We start from the raw sequence: 18,170 nt of genomic DNA, 5'->3' as shown, positions 1-18,170 counted from the left end.
ATACAGAGAGTAGAAGGATTTTTACCAGAGGCTCAGAAGAGTAACGGAGTGTTGGATGAAAGGAGGGGATGCCTAATGGGTTAAAAAAATAGAAAGAATCAATAAGACCTACTATTTGATAGCACAATGGGGTGATTATAGTCAATAATAACTTAATTGTATATTTTGAAATAACTTAAAAAGTGTAATTGGATTGTTCGTAACTCAAAGGATTAATGCTTGAGGGGATGGATATCCCAGTCTCCGTGATGTGCTTGTTTCACATTCCATGCCTGTATCAAAACATGTCACGTGCCTCGTAAATATATATACTCCCTATATAACCACAAAAATTTTAAAAGTAATTAAAAAATTAAGAAAAATAATTTTCTCAAGTGATTAAAACTAAAATGGCTGGGTAATTTAAACTCTGTATTGGATATAAGCAGAACATGCTTTTTCTAAACCTTGTGAATTTTTTAAGTGGTTACAAAATATTATAGAATCAGACTTTGTTATTTCATAAATATTATTATTACAAATAATGTATCTAGAGAGATCTTAATTATGAAGGATGGGGAAGAAAATTACTGAAAAAATATTTTTTTTTCCTTTGAGAATGCATTTTGCTCTTGTTGCCCAGGCTAGAGTGCAATGACCTGATCTCGGCTCACTGAAACTTCTGCCTCCCGTGTTCAAGTGATTCTGCTGCCTCTGCCTTCGGAGTAGCTGGGATTACAGGCACCCACCACCACACCCAGCTAATTTTTTTATGTTTTTAGTAGAGACGGTGTTTCCCATGCTGGCCAGGGTGGTCTTGGACTCCTGACCTCAGATGATCCACCTGGCTCGGCCTCCCAAAGTGCTGGGATTGCAGGTGTGACCCACCACACCCGTCAAGAAACAATAAATCTGAATGTATAGTGCTTATCTTCAAGTAACTTAAAATGAATCTTGAACATATAAGGTTCTCAAAACATTAATTCTATCATGCATACCATCTTTACTGTGGCATGAAGATGATCATAAAGTGATCATTCAGACGATGTGAGCCGCTAAATAGTTATAAACTGAGCTAGATTGTTTACAAGATATTAATCCTTGTGATGCTGACCCCAAAACGTTATGTTCTTTTTGCCATTAAATAATAATTTACTACTGCGTCCCTCTAGTCATTACAGTATCACCCATCAACATGTTTTTGGGGTTCCATAAATGATTCAGTGACAATTAAGAAGATACTTGATCAATGTTACTAACAAATAATAAATGAGTAAACCATGATTATAGTTATAGTGTGAATAATAGATATGGTAAGATCATGTGATAGACATTGGGGTTAAGCTAAAGATCATAACAATAGCAAACACTTATATAGTATTTATGATGTGTACTTTATTATATTATGTATATATTACATTGTGTAACCGCTTGATACAATAACTTATTTAATCCTCCCAACCAAACTCTATGAAATATGTGTCATCTTAATTCTTCTCTCATTGTTGAAGAAACTGAGGCACATAGAGGTTATGGTACTTGTTCAGTAGGTAGCACATCAGGATCTGAACCCAGATGAGTTGGCTTTTAGCCAATATACAGAACTCCCTATTCTGTGACTTAATTAAAATAAACTCTAAATAAAGACGTTACAATAAAGACATTAATTAGCTAAGTTAAAATGTAAAAAAATGCTAATTGAATGTAAATGAGAGTGACAAAAACTGAAATGTTCAGGATTTTCTAATGTAATAAAAAGTTTTTCAAAAGTAAAAAAGTTTTAGTTGAAAAAAATGCATGAACAAGTATTTTAGAAACTAAGAAATGTTAAATGGCCAATAAGCATGTTGTAAATATTTAAATCACAGTCTTTCAGTTTTCATTGCTGTCTATAGACTGATGCCTTCCTTGTGTATATGCCCAGGCGTAAACACATGAACTCCAGTCCCATGTAGCCAATGGCCTTCCAAAAATATCTTAGACAATCCAGAACCAACAATTTTTTTTTTCTTCCTCCATCAAGTGTCCTTCCCCTATTAGGCCCATCTCAGAAAATGATATCGTTTTTCAGTTAATTGCTCAGACCAGAAGTTTAGGAGTCAAGCATCCCTCTTTCATTCTCTTCATCCCTATGTCTGGTCCGTCAGGAAATCCTCCATGCACAGTACCTTCCAGACTCATGTCAAGCAGTCTTCTCCCTTGGGTCTGCTTTATTTGTGCTTCTCCTGGCAATTTGCAAATCTCAGCTCAGATAAAAGCTTATCAGAGAGGGCTTCTCTGTCTATGGCACCTAACATGCTAACTTTGCCCCCACTCCCTCCCTCATCACTCTCAATGCCCTTATATTATAAATGCTTCTTTTTTTCTCTCTCTCTCATCAAATGTTAATATACTTTATTATATATATAGTACTTTAGGTTCTGGGGTACTTCTGCAGAACATGCAGGATTGTTGCATAGATACCTACATGGCAATGTGGTTTGCTGCCTCCATCCCCCCATCACCTATAGCTGGCATTTCTCCCCATGTTTTCCCTCCCCAACTTCCCCACCCCTCACTGTCCCTCCTTTATTCCCCCACAAAGACCCCAGTGTGTGATGCTCCCCTCCCTGTGTCCATGTGTTCTCATTGTTCAACACCTGCCTATGAGTGAGAATATGCGGTGTTTGATTTTCTGTTCTTGTGTCAGTTTGCTGAGAATGATGGTTTCCAGGTTCATCCATGTCCCTACAAAGGACACAGACTCATCGTTTTTATGGCTGCATAGTATTCCATAGTGTATATGTGCCACATTTTCCTTGTCCAGTCTATCATCGATGGGCATTGGGGTTGGTTCCAGGTCTTTGCTATTGTAAACAGTGCTGCAGTAAACATACGTGTGCATGTTTCTTTATAATAGAACAATTTATAATCCTTTGGATATATACCCAGTAATGGGATTGCTGGGTCAAATGGAATTTCTATTTCTAGGTCCTTGAGGAATTGCCATACTGTCTTCCACAATGGTTGAACTAATTTGTACTCCCACCAACAGTGTAAAAGTGTTCCTATTTCTCCACATCCTATTTTTAAGAGCAGTTTTAGGTTCATAGCAACATTGGGCAGAAGGTGCAGAGTTCCCAAATACCCTTGCCTTTACACATGTATACCCTTCCCCGTTATCAGCCTCTTCCACAGAGCAGACCTACACTGACATGTTTTTATCACCCAAAGTCCATAGTATGCACTAAGGTTCACTCTTGGTGTTGTATATCCTATGGCTTTAGGCTAATATATAATGACATGTACCCACCATTATAGTGTCATACAAAGTAGTTTCACTGCCCTGAAAGAGCCTCTGTGTTCTGTCTATTCATATATCCCTCCCCCAACCCCTAGCAACCACTGATCTCTTTTTATGGTCTCTATAGTTTTGCCTCTAACTTTTTTTGTCTTTCATCTTACCCCCTTAATAAAACCCATTTTAATTTGTTCATTACTATATCCCCAGGTTATAGAATAGTGCTAGGCATATAATAGATGACTTTTAAATAGCTGTTGACTGATTGAATTATAATATGTATATATATATACACACACACACACACACACACACTTTATGTCAGTCATATGTAATTATATATACATGTTATATAATGTAGATATATATTTAATGATACAATTGCATTACTATGTGTGTGTGTGTGTGTGTGTGTGTGTGTGTGTATATATATAGGCATTATATAAAATACTTATTTTGATAAGGATACTGGGAAATGGAGCACTTGTACCTTAGTGATGGTAGTATAAATTCAACTTTCTGGAAAACAATTAGTCAACTAATATCTGACATAGAGCATTCATCCATGTTCATCCAGTAACTCTAAAAATGTATCCCTAAAGTGCTTAAACAATGTCATTCACCAAACAGTATCATTCTGTATCCATCAATGTCAGCTTTAAGTGAATGTTTCACATCTGTAAAAACAGTACATGCAATTATTTGAAAAGTGATACTAACAAAAATACTGGCATATATTGTAAAGCAAATAAAGTTTACTAAATAATATGTAAGTATTCGTCTTAATGTTTTTCTTAATTATGTACAGCATTTGTATAGAAAAAAGACGGGAAAGATTGTCTGTAATAACAGCGGCTATCTCTGCTTAGTGTTATTATGGATGATTGTTTTCCTTATTTGTTTTGTAATCTTTAAAGTTTATATCATAAACATATTTGTAGTTAGGAAAATACAGATAGTACTTTTAGAAGAGTTATGTTTAGTTCTCCAAGACCTCAATTTTAGCATTTGTTTAACATGTGTTTAAGGAGAAATACTAAACTCTCAAAATTTAAGTGCTCTAAAGTTTACAAAGATAAATAAAAAGCATATCTGCTCTCACATGGTTTATGTTATCATTACCTTGGTTTATCATGGGACAAAGCAGTAATTAGACTTAAATTTAAAATTCAACAGGGTTTTGAGTGGTGAGCTATGATCTTGAAAACAAAAGTGACATGTATGAAACTATAGGTTTCTATCTCCTAGTCACCGAGACATGTTGCTTAGGCTTTTCTAACCTGTTTTTATATCTGTGAAATAAGAACATTGAGGGAAATGAATGATAAAATGAATATGCTCTAAAGTTGTATTTCAGATTTAATTTGATAATACACAATTAATCTTATTTATGTTGAAAAATATTTTTCACAATTATTTGTAATTTGTTTGTAAATAGAAAATATGTTCTGGATCCTAACAATTGCTCGATTCATCAGGGAAATAGTTTTTTCTGCAGATCTTTCTCCCATCAACTCATCCATCTTTCCATCCATTGATCCATCCATTCATCCAGTTTTTAATAGGATCTTCCATAGACAAAGCACTGTATTTGTCATTATGGTATCTCTTTCATTACTTTGCTGCTTTAATAGTCCTTTAAGACAATGTATACATTAGAAAATAATTGATCTGGTCTCTTTAGCTATCTATATGATCATTTTGAGTCAGCCCCATAGCCAATATGAATGAACCTGATGAACTCCAATATCAAGCAGGCCAATATTAAGGTACTCAGGAAGTTTGTTTCCTTGAAGAAAGGAAAGTCAGTGTCTTCCTGTGTTGGGCTGTGATCAGAATGCACAAGGAGTGTTAAGTTAAGAAGACATTCTCAAACTGTAACACATCCAAATCAGTTAACAAGGCTAGAAAACTGCTGAGAAAACATAGTCTATGGAAACTGGTTGGAGAGGGTAGAGATGTGTAACCTGAAATGGGGAAATTTAGTGGCGAAGAGGACAAATGCTTAAAAATACCTGAGGTTCTAGCCCATGAATGGTAGCAGAGGCTTGTTCTCAGGGATTAGAGGTAAGGTCCTAAAGAGTTCAGTGTTGTTAGCATGACCAACCACATGTACCTCTTACCAAAGATAGTCCCAGTTTATGCCTGCTGCAGCTCAGTTCACTCCTATCAATTACTTAGACTGCCCCATTTCACTCAGAAGATCTCAAGGTAAACAAAGGTTATATTTGCCCTAAGTTTTGTGGAACTGATACAATATTTTGTCCTACATCAGAAAGAGCTTTCCAATGATAAAGACTATTCAATCATATGATGGGACAGCTTGCAAAGCGACTATTTTCCTATCACTGGTTAGGAACAAGCAGAGGCCTGCGGGTCACCTGTCTGGAATGTTCTAGACCAGAATTCCTTATTTGGTGAGAGGGTAAAGTTTGTGCCTTTTAAGCCTTCTGCCTTCTGATTTTAAGATTCTATTGTTTTATTTATAAATATTCTGTGGACAAATATCAGATCCATGACATACCTATGAAAACAAAGTTTTTAAAATACACTTTTTCCTCTTGCTAACATGAAGATCTCTCTATTTTACATTTCATGGAATTTCTGTGGATGTTGACTAATTCCAGAGATGTGGCAAATCCACACTAGTAGTTCTACGTGTGGTACCTTGTGGAATGATGGGAGTCTCTGCTGTGATAAAGAAATAAGGCCGGGGAGGTACTGTTTAAGAATATGACCTGGACAGAAAATACATCCACCATTTATTGAAACTTATTTATTTAATATTGTAAACAGTTTGCTTTTATATAGATTTAATATATTGAATAGTTACTCTATGTTATAAATTACTTAGTATAGCAGTCTGTTTCATGGTGTAAAATTAAGAGCACACTGCCTTTGAACTTAAACGTCCCTTGTTAGAATCCTCAGTGTGCCAGTTATCAGTTTTGCGTTTTGAAATAAAACATTTAACTTCTCTCTGAGCCTCACCTTCTTCGTCTATCCTACAAAGAGACAACACTGCAGTTTTGGAGTGTGACTCTGAGGATTAGAAATAATTATGTTAAATAACCTTGTGCATAGTATGCTTTCAAAAAGTTCGCTCTGATGAGAGACTGTTTGGTGAACATGAAATCTATTTTACCCTACTTGTTACTATTTAATGCTGCTCTGTTTGTGCATCCTTGTGTTCAAGGTTGACTGTCCATTTGTTAGCACATCTGCATATTCCTCATAATTAATATCTTTTTAAATGACATATGGTTTAGTGACTGGAAATCGAGTCTTGCCTTCTGTTTTCAATTTGTTCATGACTCAATGACTCAGTATATGCGTCTGAACTTTAATTTTCCATTCTGGAAACTAGGATTTAAAACCCTTGCTCATATGTACCTATTTCGGAAAATGATGAAGAAATGTGTAATCCAAGGATTTTGAATATGTGCCAGTCTATTCAGTGATGCAGCAAGGATGCATATAGGTAAAAGGCCACCGTTTCTCTAATATTAACAGAAAAACCTAAATGAGAATGCCAAAAATGTAATCCCTGAAGTGAGGGGGTAACGTGGGGAAGGCTAGAGTCAGATTGTCAGATTCCTAGTGAATCCAGCAAGAAGCATCACATCTAAATGGAATGAGCACAGGAAGAGTTGGTGGGAGCCATAGGCCCTGGAATGAAGCTGAGAACATCATTAACCTGGATGAAGAATCTGATAGTGCCCCCAAGGCAGTGCCTCTGCAAGCCAGGAATCTCTGAAACACAAGACCTGGTGCACCCCTGGAAGTGAGTTTCTAACTTCCAAGTCCCCCATAGCATTTATACCTCTTTTGCACTGAGCATTCTTTTTTGGTGGTATAGTTGTTTGAGTCAGGTCTTATCTGTTAAACATAGAGTAGATTATTTTATTCTTCCTTCTGCCTGTTCTGCCCTTTCCCTGCCTCTAAGAAGAACCTTGTGCAGAGTGGTATTCAATATCTTATATCAGAGAATTGAGTTGGATACAAAATATTACAGGCTTATTTGATATTTTAACACAGCATTTTATTTCACTATTTTGAAATGCACACACACAGGCAAAAAAAAAAAAAAAAAAAAAAAACACACCACAAAAGCAACGTGTTGGTGGGATGTCCTGAGAAACATTTCAGTGCATATGGAGAGCACAGTGAATTCATGTTCTCCCTAAAACGTTCTGCTTCTTGTCCCCACAGACTTAGTAGTCACCAACTACATTTGTAAAGCCTCTGTTTTTACATTTGAGAGCTCACCCCCAGAGTTTGATAAATCTGTGGGGAGCAAAGGTTTAGGACATGTGTAAATAAGTCATTTTCTATTTGTTTTTTGTTTTGATTTGTTTTCTTAGAGGAGTTTAGGACATGTCTTAATAATTGTCTATTTGGTTTTTGTTTTGTATTTTAGACAGAAAAGAGTCTAATCATTTTAAAATTTAATGGAATTATACATTTAAAAGATTATACCATCTTAATAATTCCAATCTGTGATTTAATTTATTGCTTAATGTTTTGTATGATTTTGTCTTCTGAAGCATGTTAAATTGGAAATTTTATTAAAAACCCACTTCCTTTGAATTTATAGATTGGGGTAGCTGTTTTATCCATTCGCTGTGTAGAATTAGTATTTACTGGACAAGATGCGTTGATTCAGGAGGTTGTCTTGGAGTGTTTGCCCCGTGAGGGTCATATTAAACTTGAGAGAAGCTTTTTGAGCAGCTTAGCATCTTGGAGACAATATATCAAGCTGATGGATACAGGGCTCTTCTGTTAAGAAACCAGCAGTGGAATTATGGCTGGCTCCCAGTTATTGCTTTGGTGCTAAGGAGCCTCTGAGGATTAAATCTAGGATAAAAGGGGTTAAACAGAGGGGAAAGGAAGGTTTCCAGAATTCAGTGTTACTGGAAGCATACAGAATGAGTCGTCATATATAAGTAATTTAAGGTGACCATTCTGTTTGGAAATATTTTGCAATTTAATATATTCAAAGTGTACCAATTTAATGGAGCATATTGTTTTGTTATTACTCAGAAGAGAATTCATGACACTTTATTATTATTATGAAGCCTACTTTGGGGCATTTCTTCCTACTTTCTTAATAGACAGGTAATGTAGTTTTTAACACATAGGATTTTTCAGGATTAATGACTTGAAATTCAGAATTTGGATTTTCAATTACATTATTCTCCTTGATATAGAAAAATTAGAGAAAAATAATCAAATGACAGACATGGTTTTATATGTTATGCATTGTATGCAATTTCCACCTTTTTGCCTGTTTTTACAGTGCTCTTTTTTCTATGTGTGCACTTAGTATAAATCAATTAAAGAATATATATCAAATAAGAAATCATGATTGTTTAAAACTACTTGTGTTCATAGGTAAAACATCAGTTATAAAGCCTTTAGCAGTGAATGGCCTTTGAACCAAAAATGTGACATTGAGAAGTGGGTAGTTGGCCCTGGACAGCAATCTTACTGCACTTTCTAGCCATGCCACACTTTTACTAATAGAAAGAATTATTTCATATCATTTACTGAAGACTTTTTATTTCCCTCTCCTCTTAAGTCCGAGTTAGCCACACTGACCTTCCTACTGTTCCTTATACACAATCAGAATGTTTTGCTCCTTACTGGCTTTGAATGCACAGCTGTCTCTGGCTGGATTGCTCTTCCTCCAGACATTTGGTTGGCTACCTCCCTCATATCAGTGACGTATCTGTTCAAATATTTCTGAATTGCATTTTCTTCTTATAATCTTCCCATCTAATTCAAGTGGTTACCTATAACTAAAACTGCACAATTCTTTTCACCTTATCTTTCCTTACCCTGCTTCATTTTTCTGGAAAGCACTTATGGCCACCTGGTATTATTGTATACACAGTATTCATTTGTTTAACACCTGCTCCCTCCACTTGAATGTAAGCTATCTAGGGGCAGGGGTAGTGCCTATTTTATTCAGTGCTGTTCTCCTTCCACATGAAGAGTACTGCTTAGCACAGAGTGGAGCCTCAATAAATGTTTATTGAACAAATGAACGAATTATTAATGAGCTCAAACCCATTACAACAGATTGATGGAACATGTAATCTAATTATTCTATTCTCATCACTGGCCATTCATTAGCCTCATTGTTCACAGGCAGGTTCTTCTGAATTGGAGAGTACGCAAAATTGATACTCTGTACAAGGTTATGTATAAAATAAAGTGAAAATGGACCTGATATTTCATTTGTTCTCATTATTTTGATTACTTCTCCTTCACCAATGGCCTCTGGTAATCCGTGGTCATTAGGAACCTATATTAGAATAATCAGAATGTTACCAACAAATTATGTTATACTAGCAATTCAATTATGCTAAAGAAAGTTCAGGTCAGTCCAATGTAATAATAGTCATAGTAGTTAGCAACTAATAATTACCAGGGCCTAATATCAGGTGCTTTATTTATATGATCTCTGAACTTCACAACAATCCTATAAAGGAAAGTATTATACCTACTTTAAAGATTAGAAAATATAGGTTCAGAGTCATTCGGCCATTTTCCTAAAGGCACAGAGTTTTGCTTAATTTACTTTCAAGTTTCTGAATAGCTTTGAAACAAACTGATGTGATTTGGAACAAACTGATATGACAGGCTCATTTGAGATATACCTGTTGGAAAAATTAATTAAATAACCAGAGTCATCTTATCAATTTTTTTAGTAGAATAGGCTTTAGTTTTACACGTTCCTGTTAGACTTTCTAGAACCATTCAAGTAGATTTCCCTGGTAGGTTGTACCAAGCAGGTATGCTGAAATCAGAACAGATTTGCTGGAGATTCAACTAGACTAGAAAAAGTGGTGTGCATGCTTCAACTTGCAAAATTGAATAAGGGCAGGAGGAAGGATAACTGTGAGAAGGGATAACTGTATAAAACACACAGGGAAAAGTGTTAACTTTTTATGTTTTCATGGGTGAGCATTAAGGCTGGAATATGCTATATTCAGTCACTCATGTTTATTTATCATTCCAGAAATATACAATTTTAGCAAACTTCCCATCCTCCAAAAGAAAAAGCAAACAATAAAAAGCCATTGTGTTCATATGTAGTAGTGTGATTAAGGCAGCAATGGGTGAAATCCACGGGAAGAATATGAGATCTGGACTGCTTTGGTGTTCAATTGCTTGGTCTGTTGAACAAAGAGTTAAATTTAAAAGGTACTTTACTATTTGCTTCACTAAATTCCCTCCATGTTTTCAGTTAGATAAACAGAAGTACAGGTGGGAATGTGCTGCATATTCATTTGTCTTGCTGTTTGGGGCTGGCTTTTAAGACCGAAATACTAATATAATTGTGTTGAAATGAACAATAAGGAAGTACAGGAGTTCAGGAATGAAAATGTTAAATTAAATGGACCATGTTTAACATTGTTGTTGATCCTGAGGAACAGTTTTTCCAGTATATGGAGCATTTCGATTCCATCCAGCATATGTTCTCCACAGTTTTCTCTGCTCTAATTCATCTGTGTTTTTCGACAGCTCCAGATGGCGTGCTGCCTCCCAGGCTTTCATCTGCCACTCCAACCAGTCTTCAGGTTGTCTGGTCTACACCAGCTCGTAATAACGCTCCTGGCTCTCCCAGATACCAACTCCAGATGAGGTCTGGCGACTCCACCCATGGATTTCTAGAGTGAGCATTCTACTTCATCCATCCTATCTATCAGATGGGTTATACAATATAGACATAACATTTTTGAAGAATAGGTTGGTTCTCATTTGCAAAAAATATAGTTACCTTTTATTTTTTATTTTATTTTATTTTATTTGTTTATTTTTTATTAGACTTTAAGTTCTGGGGTACATGTGAAGAACGTGCAGGTTTGTTACATAGGTATGCACATGCTATGGTGGTTTGCTGTATCCATCACCTTTTGAAAGTTCAAAAAAACAAAAAACAAGTAAACACCTTAGAGGATAATTATTTGCTTTTCAGAAATATCTATTTTTTATTTATGTAGCATTTAAAGTAAGATTTCTTCCCACTGAAACTTTTCATGAGCACATGCATTGCACAAAACAATGAAACTAACAAAATGATGTCTGAGCTGTTGCTAACAAATTCTAATACCTATTCTACAACTCCACATGGCAGTCTCAATACTACTAGGATTTAAATCGCGTATAAACACAAGATTACAAACTCTCAACCAAACGGCCACTTATTTTAAAAGAGATCTCATTTGATGGCAGAAAATTACAGTACTTAAATATATGTTGACATTCTCTAAAAATTTTTTTTGTAGTAAGAAATTTACTTCCTTGTATTTCTTTGAATGTCAAAAACTTCCTAATTTGCATTTCTTTCCCATATAGGTTATTTTCCAATCCTTCTGCATCGTTAAGCTATGAAGTGAGAGATCTCCAACCGTACACAGAGTATATGTTTCGGTTGGTTGCCTCCAATGGATTTGGCAGTGCACATAGTTCTTGGATTCCATTCATGACCGCAGAGGACAGTAAGTGGTCTGAACAATACACAGCCAAATGTCTTCTACATTAGGGCATTTAAAATGTCTTCAGTTTTTTCCAAAGCAAAGAGATGAGCCTCCCCTATTGACTTGTCGTTTAGTGACAATAATCTTTTCTAGGGCAAGAGAGGGGGCAAAGGTGATCAGTCTCTCCAGAAAGAAAAATAATGTGGTCTTGGGGGGCTGGAGGGTTAGATCTACAGACAGGACAAAGTAATTCACTATAAATTATGATATGGCCCCATTCTATCCTTCAGGGTACATCTCAGTGCCCTGAAAGAGAAAGGTTGTCATCTTCTGCCCTATGACTGAATGTTCTCTCTTTCGGAGGAATTCTAGCAGGCAGAAGAAAATGAAATATGGACCTTATTCATGAGGCTGCTTACATATACTCGTTCCTGGAAACAGGTTTCGTTTTCCTGCTTTCCATATCCTAAAGACAGCCCCAGCATATAGAGGTATAATCTGATAACAGTGTACTATAAAGGGTGGATTGAGATTCCCTTATTTAACCAATAAAGAGAATTTTCTAGTTGTTCACTAAACAGTTATTCTTGCATATATTTGCTAGATTGTATTTGGGAATAAATACGTGACTATAACATTTGGTTTTATGCAAATTACCTCTATAAAGGCATATATATGAAAGTATAGGGGTTTTTAAAGAAAAGTTAGAAATTAAATCAAGCTACACAGAGTGAATAAGAACACTGTATCTTTGAACAGTTAGGTTTTTGAGTTAATCTTGTCAAGTCTTTTAGTGACAGGCATCTTAGGGGATGTTCTCTGTTGGCCCATTGCCATGCTGGCTCTATATCCAGTGAGAACATAAATGACTTTCAAAAACCTAGATATTAACACAAAGATATGGTATTTGCAACAATATCAATAGTTTATTTAAATGTATAGTTTTATTTCTATAATACCTTTAATTGTATTATTTTCGTGAGGATAATACATCAAATGAGACAGAATCAGTACAATCTATCTTGTTTAAAGTTGACTATTTTTACAAAAAAAAACCCCACCATTATAAGCAATAATATTTAATACTTAATCCATTTCTTCCAATTCATAATTACTCCCTGGGAGCAAGTTAGGTACTTTGCAAGGGCACACTCAGTGTTTTTGTTCTCAGGGGTATCATTTAGTAAATTATCAGCACAGTCCAATAAATGGCACCCAAAGTCCAGAAAGCGTTAATGCACCACCTTTGAGGAGGAGCATTGCATGCACTCTGGGGAATCTGGATGCCATGGTCACCAGCTGTATTCAGATTTATGGACTGAGGAATTCACACTTAAAATCGATTTTTGAAGAAACATTTAAAACAACTGAAGATAGATTTGTAATCTCCTTATATATAGCATCATGCTTAATGGCACTAAATAAAGATTAACCAAAAATAATTATTCAGGCTCAATAGAATGCCAGGAAGAATGCTTGGAAGAAAGGAGAAAGCATTTTCTTTTTTTGGTACAGCATTTTCTGTTCCCCCAGAGAAAGGGCAACACTCAAATATCCTCAGTGGTAATCTGCCCACAATTCTTATTGAATGAGGGCCATGACCTGCCATATATAGGCAGGGAGGTAGCACATAAATAAGCAAAGTCCAAAATATTATAAAATACCAATTAGCATAGTATCCTTTGTTGAGCAAACTTACCTTTGGTCTCTTTTTACTACAAAACAAGTCTTATAGACCATACATGGTTAGAATTTTCATACGCAGAGACCCTACCATTGTTGTGATATTTACGGCTTGAGTTTGAGGTAAGTGGTATTAATCTTTCATTTTCCTTAAGTAAGAATTAGTAACACTTAAATAGCAGGTATCAACTCGTAACCATCAGTTTTGTTTACCTCCATTCCCTGAAATGAATTAACCCTTCCTCTGCTTTCTGGACACACTGTGAAGTCATATACTTAGCAAAGAACTAGAAGGAGGCCGTGTGTGCCTGCAGATTATGTTAGCAGTGAATACTCACCCCTGAGACATGGTGACAGGGTATTGTATATTTTGGATGTCAGTGGAGATAGATGCCATCTCTGAAAGGATGTGCAATTAGGTTGACAAAGACTGAGTGATTGGCATTGGGCACAAGCAGTTTTTCTGTCAAGGCTACAAAGCATTGCTTATAAAACCATCCATGCTGACTGCTCCATTCCAGAATCACACGTCATACTTGATCCTGACCATCATCTCCCTCTCACCAAAGTGCACTTTTCTTTTCTCTCTCTTTTTTTTTTATTTTGAAAAGGAGTCTCACTCTGTCACCCAGGCTGGAGTGCAGTGGCACTGTTGGCTCACTGCATACACTTCTCTTGGGTTTAAGCAATTCTCCTGCCTCAGTCTCCCAGGTAGCTGGGATTACAGGCACCCACCACCATGGCCAGCTAAATTTTTTATATTTTTAGTAGCGATGGGGTTTTACTATGTTGGCCTGGCTGGTCTCGAGCTCCTGACCTCACATGATCTGCCTGCCTCAGCCTCCCAAAGTGCTAGGGTTACAGGCATGAGCCATCACACCCAGCCCAAAGTGCAATATTTAATGTAGAAATTTCACATATTGTCTTATACAATGAAACAGAGAAGTCACCTCATGCCCATGTTTAAATTTCATACCATTAGTAGGCACCTTTCTGTACCAGCCACGGCCTCAAAACTTCCCAGTGCCGAAACGGGTCACCAATGGCAATATTTTTAGTGTGATCTTTCAAGACAGTGATTTTCAAGCCTGTGACACTGGTGAAACCAGCAAGAGAACCCTAGGCAGGCAGTGAGCTACAGCCAGACAAGCAAATGAGTGGGTGCGGAGAAGTTATCATGGACAGGGAAACAGGATGAGTACAATTTTAATAGATTTTTTTTCAAATAATTTGTCACTTACACCAGTGTGCCACCAATATCCAGTTCCATGCATTTTTAAAAATCTAGTGTGCTGATGCCAAATAATAATAATGCACATTTCCTATGAATATTTTAAATCCTGTTAAATGTGTGTTGATAAAAGATGTTTGTTCCACCCAATTTGGTCAGTGTAGTGTTTAACTGTTTGCAACCAGATAAATACAAACAACACATTATATTTTAAATGTGCTGCTGGCAGTCCAAGCACCTGGCATGTCCACAGCTTGCAAAAATGTCCTAAGATTATGTTAGACTTGAGAGCATGTGTTTAATAAAACGAAGGCACTTGCCTAACAGCTGAAAATGTTGGTGTCTTTAAACCAGAGATAACCGTGACTCCTAATTATATTATTGTTCTTTCTCTCTTGTATGTGTGCAGTTGTTTTCTGTATAGTATATAAATGTAGAGATTGGAGTTGGCAGGGAGGGCAAGTTTCTTAAAACCTCAGCTTAAATGTGGATGTACTCTTTTGCCTTCTGAAATCCCGCCTGTGTAAACTATGAAATAACATACTTTTTCTTAAAAATGTGGATTCCCTGGTCCAAAAAAGTCAGACAATCTGTTTCTCTTAAGATTTCCCAGGAAAGAAGATTGAAATATGGAATATCTAGTCATTTCATTCATTTTAATGACAAACATATATGGTATACAAAAGCAGTAAGATCAACTAATGAAACTGAAATTATTTTCTAAAAATCACTTCTCTACCTCCAAAAAAAACCCCTAACTTGAATTCACTCTAGATTTAAACTATTTAGTTGTCATATATTTAAAATTTTTTGATCATTTCCAAATTTGTAGTTTAAAATTCCACATTTATATTTTTAACCACTAATCTAAGAGGCATTACTGCATAAAATCTCCGTGGAATTCAAAGTTTATTCTGTAGGTTTACTTAGACAACTTTTCATGTGTTCATTATTTTGATGACACTATGTTTTCAGTGTGGTTATATGATGCGTAACATTTCAGTTAATGATGAACCACATATATGACAGTGGACCCATAAGATTATGATATCATATTTCTACTGTACCTTTTCTATGTTTAGGTACACACTTATCTTTGTGTTACAATTGCCTACAGTATTCATTACAGTAACATGATGTACAGGTTTGTAGCCTAGGAGCAACAGGCTATAACATACAAACGAGGTGTGTAACAGGCTGTACCGTCTAGGTTTGCGTACGAACACTCTAGGATGTTTGTACAACAATGAAATCACCTAATAGTGCATCTCTCAGAACGTATTCCTGTCATTAGGTGACACAAGACTGTACCATTGCCATACTATATTTGCTCATTGCATTACATCTCATCGTTTTTTCACATTTATAATTGCACCGTAAAGAAAGGAAGGGGCAATGAAGGAAATTATCTTACTACCTGGGTCCTGCTTTACTTTTCCCCTCTGCAGCCTTCATCCATCTTTCAGATACTCATAATAATTTACAAAGGAACAGAGGTTCTTCTGGAGTAAGACAGAAAGGCAATGTGATGTCAATTGAAATCTAGATGTAACAGAACGTGCTTCTTCCTCTTTTGTTGCTTGACATGATTCTACTCATTCATCAAGCCCCAGCTCAAGTGTCACTTCCTCTGTGAAGTTGTTTCTTCTCGTTGCTCCCTTAGAAATTTGCGTTGTGTTTACTAGTGCATCATCAATATGTCCTTCTGAATTGTAATGTTTCAAGACCTAGGGATCTGTCTCAACTGTCTTTGTATCACCAGTGTCTGGCAGAGGGTCTGATATAGAGTAGGTGCCCCAGAATTGTTACTCAGAGTACTGATTAAAAACAGAATTTGACTGCAATAAATCCACAAAAACTCAAGCAAATATTTACTGGGTACCTACTATGTACCAGGAACTGAAAGAGATATGAAAGTTGCAAGGATGGATAAGACATTGTGTTTCCCTTGAGATTTCCACTGTCTGGCAAGGAACACACACAGTCAAACCATAGAATGAGAGAGCCGAGTTGTCCATGAGAGCAAGCCCAGAGGAAGCACATGGCCCCTCGATATGAGGGCCAGGGAAGCCTGCCCAGAGGAGAAGATTAGGAGAGGAAATTGGAAACGATTTATATTTAGAGTGCACTCTATTACCAAAGTTCAATTTACACCATCTCCATTGGTTCAGGATAAGGCTGGAAAGCAGTTGCTATCCGAGGTATCCACTGACACATGAGACCCGGAGAGGGACTCTCAGGTTGTCCTGTCAGTCGTTCTAGCCTCTGAATATGAGGCAGGGAGAGTGGGGACTAGAGGTGAATGTAAGAGAGAAGCATTCCAAAAGTGATCCTCCTTTTTTGCCTCAGTGATAGGCAGGCTGTTGGCTGGCCCTCTGATTCAGCATTGGCTGCTGTCTAGGCTAGGTTAACAAATGTTCTAGTTAGAGAGGCTTCTGCCAGCCCCAAACTATGTGCTATTCAGAATGAATGGGAGGGATATGTAGAAAGAATTTTAAAACAGGGCTGGGTGCAGTGGCTCACACCTGTAATCCCAGCACTTTGGGAGGCTGAGGAGGCAGGTGGATCACCTGAGGTTGGGAGTTCAAGACCAGCCTGACCAATGTGGAGAAACCCCGTCTCTACTAAAAATACAAAAAAAAAAAAAAATTAGCCAGGCATGGTGGCGCGTGCCTGTAACCCCAGCTACTCGGGAGGCTGAGGCAGGAGAATCCCTTGAACCCAGGAGGCAGAGGTTGTGGTGAGCCGAGATTGCACCATTGCACTCCAGCCTGGGTAACTCGAAACTCCATCTCAAAAAAAAATTCTAAAACAAAACAATTTTTCCTGTTTTTATTCTCACAACCTGCAATAAGAGTAAAATACTCTGAGGCTGTGTAACAGAAGAGGAAGGAAACTTATGGCATGAAATTTGATAAATTGATTAAAATAATTCTAGAGTGAGACTTCTGAATCATTTAAGTGCATGTGTGCCCTTAAGAGTACTGAACTCTTAAAATGAATATTGCATGCCAAAATCTGATGCTTACTGCATTTTAGAATTTAAAGTTTCACTTGCATCCTTGAGAGCACTCTATGCAACAAGAGGAAAATAGGAATATTTTAAAATGAGGGTGGAACATATTTATGTGAGTACATTTTAATTAATGAAGGACGAGGAAATACAAGTTTCAGTAGTGCTACACAATTATTTTGCTTTCTCCATTCCAGATATTTTTCCAATTGCTTTAAGTATTAACCTCCGATTGCTGACATGTTTATCCTTTCAAACGGTAATTCAGGTGTCAATTTTGCATAGAACAGAAGACCCATGATCAAAAATAACATTTCTAATCTGCTGATTTTGAGAGAAAAATGGTTCTGCATGTTTGTCACTACATATTTTGTCTGTTGCATCTATTTTCTCCACAAATTCCTGATGTTTCAGAGTTAACCAATGCAAATATTTATGATTATTTTTATATTTTATTTTTATAATGTAAGATCAAAACGAACTTATCAAAAATTC

General features: G+C 36.5%; 1 protein-coding gene across 1 annotated transcript in view; it reads left to right on the top strand.

The window, feature by feature from the left end:
• The window catches only part of USH2A (usherin), a 775,604-nt gene that overhangs the window by 486,357 nt on the left and 271,077 nt on the right, over nt 1-18,170 (top strand). Inside the window, exons 39-40 of the mRNA XM_064383503.1 lie at nt 10,793-10,943; nt 11,627-11,769. Of these exons, the coding sequence (XP_064239573.1) occupies nt 10,793-10,943; nt 11,627-11,769 (294 nt within the window). The remainder of the gene's footprint in view (nt 1-10,792; nt 10,944-11,626; nt 11,770-18,170) is intronic.

Source organism: Aotus nancymaae, unplaced genomic scaffold (assembly GCF_030222135.1).
Source record: "Aotus nancymaae isolate 86718 unplaced genomic scaffold, 86718_ANA_hifiasm-v0.15.2.pri h1tg000032l_0, whole genome shotgun sequence".
In the NCBI taxonomy this organism is placed as follows: Eukaryota; Metazoa; Chordata; class Mammalia; order Primates; family Aotidae; genus Aotus; species Aotus nancymaae.
This window is presented reverse-complemented; position numbering and strand designations above follow the sequence as displayed.